Source organism: Athene cunicularia (assembly GCF_003259725.1).
Source record: "Athene cunicularia isolate RWA chromosome 3 unlocalized genomic scaffold, athCun1 chr3_part1, whole genome shotgun sequence".
NCBI lineage: Eukaryota > Metazoa > Chordata > Aves > Strigiformes > Strigidae > Athene > Athene cunicularia.
Genome location: NW_020799097.1, coordinates 19,502,040 through 19,511,201, shown reverse-complemented (window position 1 = coordinate 19,511,201; position 9,162 = coordinate 19,502,040). Strand labels below are relative to the sequence as shown.

Below are 9,162 nucleotides of genomic sequence, written 5' to 3'. Positions count from 1 at the left end.
GCTGGGGGGGGGGCAGGGGCGGCACAAGAGGACACAGACACACAATACCCAAAAAAACAGAATATTCCTCCAAACACACTCCAACGATTTGAAACACATGCCTAAAAAATGAGGATTGACAGGATCTGCACTGATAGTTGAAGAAAGTCACCACTACTTCTGTTCAAAAGGAGAGCAAAACCAAGAATGATAAAGGTTTACATGGACCTGCCACAGATGTAGTCTCTAAACCCCTGATCCAGTTACTGTGGATACGTGAGGAATTTGAGGTGAACAGACTACAGGAATTAGCTGGGACTCTTGCTAGTCTGGTCTTACTAAATAACCTCTCCATCATCACTGCCTGAGGCTGAACACTGGGCTGGATGGACTGTTTGAGGCTGCAGGGCACCCCTTAAGTCTCACATAGATTTTTACCAAGTAGATGCACTTAATTACAAAGGTACAAGGCTCAATTTTTTCATCCAACAGACATTACAAAGCCCTGAATTTTTAACTACCATGTAAATACTCTAAACATCACATAATATTGTGCTAGGAAAGAATTCTATTATAAGTACTAAACATTCTAAATAGTAAATGCTTAATGGGGTTTTGGAGAGCAAACTAGAGTCCGAGACCAAGAAGACAGGGGTGCCTGTTCAAAGCTAGTTCCTCATGAACATTTATAGTTCTCCTGTGTAACTAATTTTTTTCCACAGTTCTGCAATATTATTTTTTTAACGTTTCCCACTAACCTTTTAAGCAATTCAATAAAAACTGAAAATAAAGCCAGATGGTATGTATTTAACCTGCAAAATCAGCTGAGGCAGACTGCAAACGTATTTTTTCTGGTGCTAAGAATAGCTAAAGTAGCATTATAAATAGGAAAAAAAACACCTTTTAAAAATAGCTCAGTTATCTTTCAGTGGAAAAATCGCAACTAATTTGCCAGTAAAACTAGAGAATACGACAGCACAGTGAGAACTGAAGCAAAAAACTACTTTCAAGTTGGGAAGAAGTGAAATAGTACTCTACAAACAGATTATTTTTTACTTGTAGAGAAACACAATTTCTGTACTTTTTTCTGTATCACAATTTATGAATGCAAGAACACAAACAACCGCAAAGACTTCAACAAAACTAATTCTCATTTTAAACATATGAAATCTATTGAATTTATCAAAAGTGGTTATGTTAACTGAATACATAGATTAAGTTCACACACGATATACAGCATCTTTTTCCCTTAGCATTTGCTTCAATGTCTGATTTTACTTTCACTAAGTTTCTCTAAGCTTTAGAAGACTAGAGTCAAATAAATTCTTATCAAAAATTAACGTAATAAACTAGGCACATAACACAATGTTTTATTAATTCACTATGCAATTAATGATTCACAATTATTCCCTAGTAATATATGATTACACTGAATAGCTTAAAGTTTTAAACTTATACAATACTAAGCACTCAAAATTACCAAAACCAATCAAGGGAATGAAAGAGACATGACTGATATAAATTACTCTGCTGGTTCCAGACCCATTTTAGAGGATGATAAAAGGGAAAAAATGAGAAGAAAAAAAATGTGAGAAAGAAAACAAATGGTTAAACATTTGGATTAATATATAATACATGGATTTATTTACATTAAATGATAATCAGAGATTCAAGAGAGAAAGATCTTGTAAAGAATTCAGGATATAACACAGAATTAATAAGGGGAAAGAAAGAGGAGTAGAACATAAGATACAGTTAAAATTGTTGTCATTTTAGAAAGGATCAGAATATAAAGGGGTGAATGACAGTACTGCTAACCAGCTGTAAATTACATTCCTAGTGAAGACACTTCTCATATAGTAAGTTCTTCCAAAAATCTTTCCTATACCTCACCTTTGTAGTATCAGAGGTGGCTGATGGAGGATGTAAATGCATGGAATGAACCAGGTGTGAAAGAATTATTCTTAAATGCTTGTAATTTTTTTTGAATTTGTCACTAATTATTAAGCTTCACTGACAGGTTTCTCCTGATAGCTCTAAAATTTTGTGCATTATGTGAAAAAATTGAAAGGCCTACAGTACAATTAGTATCAGCTGGGCAGCTGTTAAAAAAAAACAAAAAACAAAACAAAACAAAAAAAAACAACAAACAAACAACCAAAACCCAACAAACCTAAAACCACCTGGATTTCAGGTTATATCCCAGCCCATGCAATTGGCACTCCTGACACTCTCAAAGAAACCTCTACACGCATATCAAGGAGATCTCCTTCCTCAGAATTATATTTCTGGTACTGGGACATATGAAGTGTTAAAGAAGGTATTAATATTAAAAACGTTATGATTGCATTTACCACATTCTGTGCTATAAAGCATACCATCCTCCTAAACAAAGTGTTACTTACAAGTTTAAATTCATTAGATACAGTCCAATTGTTTTGGTCTCTTTATTTATATTTGTATTTATTTATATGAAACTCTAAGGCAGAATTTTAACATATAACCTGATGCCTATCAGAGGGGTACTATAGAAGAATTAATGTTACCAACATCATGACAGGAAAGGAAAGTGTTACCCGAATGCAATGTGAAAGTGTTAGAACTCAAAAATAGCATTTTCACTTTTTTTTTTTTTTTGGTTGTTTGAGTTTCAGGCTCTCTTATTTCTTGGCTTTTTTATTTGAGACAATGTTTTGTGGTTTGTTGGGTTTTGTTTGTTTGTTTCTTTTTTAAAATACTACTTTAAAGGCCAAAAAGAATAAGTAGAACACTTCTGGACCTCACTTCTCAAATATAATTACACACCTGTCTTCAGGACATCAATTACAGATGTGCTTAACTTTCATCAGGTGACTGTGTTCATTAATGGAATTAACATGATGAGACATGTATCTTAAATATGAGGCATGTATCTTAAATAAATGTCCATCCAAAAGGACAGTTGTAACAAATTTGTGGCTTTGTAGAAAGCTAGCCTTAATAAAGTTGCTCCATACTGTGCAATCACACAGTCAAGGAAGAGATGGTATTTCTCAGTACTCTATCTGGAGACCTTAAATGAAATAGCAAATAAGATGTACTTTAAAAGTCTGTGGGAATAGCTCTTTTATAGTAACTTTCTCCTTTGTGAATTCAAAATTCTAGTTTAATATTTTAGTGATAAACATCCCAGAGTTCTTGAAACATCTGTGACTTTTAAAGAAAAAAGTTTAATTTGTCTTCCTCCCTAATTTCTTTTAGATGTAGTATATTTGCAAGTCCATATTTAGGATTGATTGAGTGGGAGACACTGAAAAAATTCAACTTCAGCAAGCAGAGAAGCTTAATGAAGTAATCTATCATTATTCCTAACATATTCATCCCTTCCCAACCTTTTTTCGCAGCTAACTATTGTTTTCTATATAAAACACGAATTCTTCATTTCTCACCTTTCAGGCCTCCCACAACTGAGCTCTCACTTTTCTTGTCAGTGTAATCTCCATTCATTTTCCATTTACAGTCCATCTAATGCTCTCCCCTTATTTATTTTGCTTTTGTTTTATTCTAAATTTACTCCATGGATGACCACCCAACTTGGTTCACTTGTTCCCCCTCAGTTTTTAAGGGCACACATTGCTACCAAGCAGCATCCACCCTATTTTATACCTGCCAAATTTGGAAAGTAAAAAGTAGGACATTAAGCAGATATAGGCAAGCCTGCTCCCAGCAGATGCCAGAGAAACTCCAGCTTTGTGCCCTTAATTCTGACAAAAGAAAAAGTCCCTGCTGAGTTCCAAATTCAAGATCTCACAGACTACACTTTCTCTCATGGCCTGTAGTATCCTCTTCCTTTGAGGACTATCCTGTCACATCTACTATCAAAAAAGTCTGTAGGAAAACTGAGGAAGAAGTAGAACAGTAGTTTACTCCTAAAACATAAGTCTTCAGGATTTTAACAGACTGTTTTAGGGATTCCTGCAAGCTACACTCGGAGGAGTAATCAAAATCTCATTAAAGGCTGTTCTGTTTCCTTGGTCTCTCCTATCCAGACTGTACGTTGGACTGCTTCTTGCAAGATATCCAATGGCAAGTTCCTTTCATTACTGAATCTTAAAACATTTCATAGAGCAACATACCTGTGGTTATACATGTGTAACACTGTGTGAATACAGACAGTTATCTACAAAATTAAACAAATAAACAAATGCTTTTTCTATAAACACACAAATCTCCATATATCTCTTTTTTTCCCCACTCTGGAAGTAATTCACTTGGGAATTTTGGACTTGAAATCTTTCCATTTTGTCTCATGTGAGGAACAATAGGTAAAGGATGAAAAAAAGTCTTAAGCCTGAACCAAACAGAGCAAATAACAGATTTACTTGCCTAATTTAAGTGCCTGCTTAATTTTCTGAACTCTATGCCATACAAGAGTTTGAGTAAAAGTTCTGACAGATCCCAAATTCAAAGCTTAGACACAGTAAACAATCTCAGTAACTGAAAGTGTATGGTTAATGATTAGTTTTTAAACATAGTAACTCATGCAACCCAGATAATATAGAACAGTAGAAAAGCACATTTCTTTTTCACTTGCCTGTAATGTCTTGGAGACCATATTTTTGTCAAAGGTTTTGTCAAGACTAGAAAACTATTTCAAAAGATCTTGAGCAGGAAGGGCACAGTGTTCAAACATGCGAGGTAAGTTTAGGATTTTAGTCACAATCGACTGGAAATGCTCTTTTGATCTTGATTCACAGAAGAGAACTAGCATTAAATATGCTCCTTTTAGTTTTTAATAAGAAATTTCAGAGCACAGCATTCCATAAAGGAGACTAGATAAAGATAAGGAAACACAGGATCAGTTGTTCTTAACATCAGCAAACAACTGAGAAAAACCAATACCTGAAATGCCAGACCTGGAAAAAAAAACAAAATCCCCCCTTCTGTTACCTAGTACACAATACTCAAACCAGAAAAATCTGTGAGGCGATTTTTCAACTATCAAGCTTTCTTAATGGAAGAGGAAAAACAATTCAAAAAGATAAAGAGAAAAGTTAAGAAATAAAGCAGAGCAGGGAACCGAGGAACAAAAGTATAAGCAAATAGAGCCCAAGACAGGCAGTAGATGCCACAGTACAGAACTCGATGTGTTTTCAAGGTATTTTTGCTTTTTCCTTTTAAGTACAGTTGAATCTCAATTACTTATAAGCTGCAACCAGATACATGAATATTGTGAAGCATCTATCTTATAGATGCCAAGACACACAAAACACCTTCCCATGAGCTACTAACTGGAATCACAGAAGCTCACACTAGGTGACGTGAAGGCTGGTATCAACATTACACCCTGCATCACTAAACTGTATTATCAACTATGGCACTCTTCCTTGTCTAGCATCAGAAGATGTGATAAAAGCCCAGTTTTTGTTTTTACATTTTTTTTTAAGCATGCATTCTGACCCAGTTTGAAAATTAATTTAAAAAATTAAGCCCTTATCAAGTTTAAAACATATCATTCCAAAAGCTAACAAGACTTCAAAACTTTTTCCACCCTTAATGAGGGTAGTGGTTGTGGTACACTGCTCTACTGAGCTCTGTGGATTAAACCATGTCCTTAAAGTGCATATAGTCACACTGAACCCCTGGATTCAGCCTGTGTTTTGTGAGTAAAATGTGTAAGAGTATGCTCTAAAGGCAAGGCAAGTGACAGAGCCAGAATAAGCGTTCTTACTGTGAGTGCTGGATGCCAGACCACTGCTGATCTCATACAAAGCAGCTGTGTACACCAGAATGTTGGTCTCACATCGAGGTTTGAAAAGTATTTACACTTTGGATTCAGGGAAATTGCTTTTCATTTATGGTTGATTCTAACAACTGTACCATAAGTGTCTAAATTAGTTTCATCTGAAATGTGTAATAGAAAAGAACATTTAAGTTGCTATTCATAGTCACCACACTACTCAGTGGGACATGACCTGTTAAGTGACACACATTTGGCACAAGACATTGATTTTACTCATTTATATGAGCTGTTTCCACTATGATTGAGGCAAGAATAGAAAAGCCTACTCTAGAACAGGTAGAATCCTCTACCTCAGTTGTGCTTGCCTGAGATGATGTGAGAGGTATTAATGCCAAGTATTCCATTTATACCTTTTATCTCTCTAACACAGGACAATTTCAAATCTTTGTGTGTATTTATACAACATACATAGAAAATGGTATTAAATGGTAGCAGATATTTGTGATCACTAGTAGTGAACAAAGTCAGATGACAGGAGACAGAAAATTACACTTACTACAAGCTATATTAGAGAAAAAAAAAAGATTTTTGGCATTCACATAAATGATATAAAGCAGTGATATGCCCCCTATTCCTCCTCTGGTGATCAGGCTACCACACAGAGCTGTGGAATCCCAGCATCAGATAGAAACAGAGTATGGAAAATTAAAAGACAGTAAATACATATCTTAAGGGGTAAAAGGTGACAATTAAAACAAACTAACAAACAAAAATTAAAAGACTACTATGAAGAAATTTAACATTCAGGAAGCCAAGATTTTAGAAAAAAGTAGCCTAAACAACAAACTTTTGAATATAGTGATATATCTAATCTTGTCCAGGAATCACCTAATAAATATTACCTTCTATTTACCTTTTTTTTAGTTGAAATTTAATCTAAAAGTCTCAACCTAGAAATTAGTGGCTAAAAATAGGCTTAAATCTTATGGTACAGTGTATGACATAATAAACAACTGAATTAACTATCACTTCTAAAGTCTATCTTTTTTTACTAGCGAGCTAATTAAAAGAAATTTTTATGTAGCCAAATTTTGAAAAGGAACTGAGACTCATTTTAAGTATTATTCCCTTTTGATATAATTTAAAATTACTCCGACTAGAATATATTTAAGTATAATGAGATTATGATGGATATCTTACACAGCAGGTAACTGAATACAGAAACCAAAGAGGCCCTTTCCACTCTCATGTAAGATATTCACAGCAATATACAACACTGACATTGCATTATCCTTGTTCAGCTTCAGTTCAGAGTTGTCACTCGTTTACAAAAAAGATTTGCTCTGTAATTCCACATATTTTTCTTAAAATTCTCTGATAATTGTGAAAGGTACTATAAAACCTGCATGATCAGCTCCTACTCTATATTCTTTCTGACAAACAATTCTGGGACTACAGCAGACCATATTCTTATGGTTTCAACTTTTCCTGCCAGGGGAAAATGGTCAGGTGGTCTCAAATGATGTGAAACAACACTGTAGTTGGTAAAATATGGACTGAGTATATTAACATTTCTTTGCCCTGTATCTTGCGTCCCCACTGCTTCCGGAACATCATATACTTACCCATAAAGCAAAAAACTTACAAATACACAGCAGACAAATTTAACTTTCTTTTACATAATAGAAAGGAAATGGAAACAAACCTCTGTAATACCCTCTGCAGTACTGCAACTCTCTTTGTCTTTTATTTTCGGCAACAGAAAAGGGTAGTTAAACTGAACCATATAATATAATGAATTCTTATCCTAAACAACAATAAATTACTTGCACTTATGCTAAATCAGTTGAGTAAAGACTGAAAAACAAAGACTGAAGTGCAACATCAAATTTATATTCCATAAAAAGATTGCAATGCTAAGTATTATACCTTTGTGCAACAAAGGTTTTAGATGGGGGCAGGTGGGGAGAAACACATTAAAACAGTACACAGGCTGTTACTCCATATGTGTTTGCAGGACTATAATGTATGTTTTTAATCTATGAAACATCTGGGACTAAAAATCCAATTTGTACCTTCTTTTTTTTTAATTTAATAGTTTTAAAGTGTATAGCATAGCTTCTACAATACAAATCTGCACAAGACTAACAGCACAGGTCTATCCTTTAGGTTTTTTTCTAGGAGTATAAAATATGCAGAATCCTACCAGGCCATATTGCCATGGGCTGTGTTGTCAAGGTGACAGAGTAGCTCCAGGGTTTGAGTGTTGCTTGATGAATCATCAGGGGATTCATGACTGCCTGATTCCAATTCCTTCGGCATCCTCCAAACAGCAGCACATGTCATGACTTTACTGTCTGAAGCTAAGCAACAGAGAATAATGTCAACAGATCATTGTATGGGAGACAAATTTTGTATACAGTGCATCAACATTTACACAAATCTATAAGCACTGCACATCTGCTGTTTAAAATATTTAAAAATATTATACCAAGATAAATTCAAAGAATGAAGAATGCGAATACAGACGCAGACCTCAAGTTAGCAGCCAAGTTGCTGCAAAACTCATAATTAGCACGCATTTAATGCGCTTCTCTCTGTTAAAGGGCAAAAGTCAGTGCTCATGAAAACATAACTCTTCGGGAGGCAAGTTTTCCAAGCTTCATTTCCCATATTGATGTTAATGAAAATAAGCCACAAGTTACATTGCTTAATTCCTTAGGAATAAGGATTTAGACTTTGTTTTAACATTTTCCTTTTAAGGGCTAGCTTCAGTTGAATCTATAGCATTATGTCATATCTTTTACTACCAATAACTATTTATTGCAAAATTAATTTTCTATGTAAGTACATTCCTCTAATTCTAGCAAATAAAAACAGCTTCCAAAAGACAAATTGAACTTACAGGCATATAGCAAAATATTACAATGTATGATGAACAAGCCAACTGTAGATTGAGGAGAAAATACCATATGGTCTATGCACACATGGCATAGCCCATCACCCAACATAGCAGTTTGTAGCAGTGCAAAATGGGAGGAGACCCAAGCAGCACTGCACATGGTCATGTTGTTCCAGACACTGGTCCAGGGTTCACAGAAGATGAATAGGTCAGTATCTTTCACTACAGCAGGAACAAAGACCTTAAGCAAAAGCTGGGGGAGCAACTACCTGCTGGAGGATGCGTTAAACAAGAAGTCCAAAGCATAAGCAGCAACAAACAACGTTTTCTGTTCTGAAGTCATTTCACATGCCTCTCTCTCACAGGCCTGTCTCGAAGTACGTTTTAGGTGATTTTAGCGTAGAGCACCTGATTACAGAGCCATAAAGCAGACGTGACCAACTTACATCAGTGCAAAGAAAAACAGGAACGATTGTAATGAGAGTGTTTTCAAGACGAAGGACAGCAACTCTGAAAAAGGCCCTCTCAGGCTAAAAATTACATTGACGGGGGGGGGGGG

General features: G+C 35.2%; 1 protein-coding gene across 1 annotated transcript in view; it reads right to left on the bottom strand.

The window, feature by feature from the left end:
- EIPR1 (EARP complex and GARP complex interacting protein 1) overlaps positions 1-9,162 on the bottom strand; it is a 91,032-nt gene that overhangs the window by 38,325 nt on the left and 43,545 nt on the right. Inside the window, exon 4 of the mRNA XM_026845695.1 lies at positions 7,908-8,064. Within this exon, the coding sequence (XP_026701496.1) occupies positions 7,908-8,064 (157 nt within the window). The remainder of the gene's footprint in view (positions 1-7,907; positions 8,065-9,162) is intronic.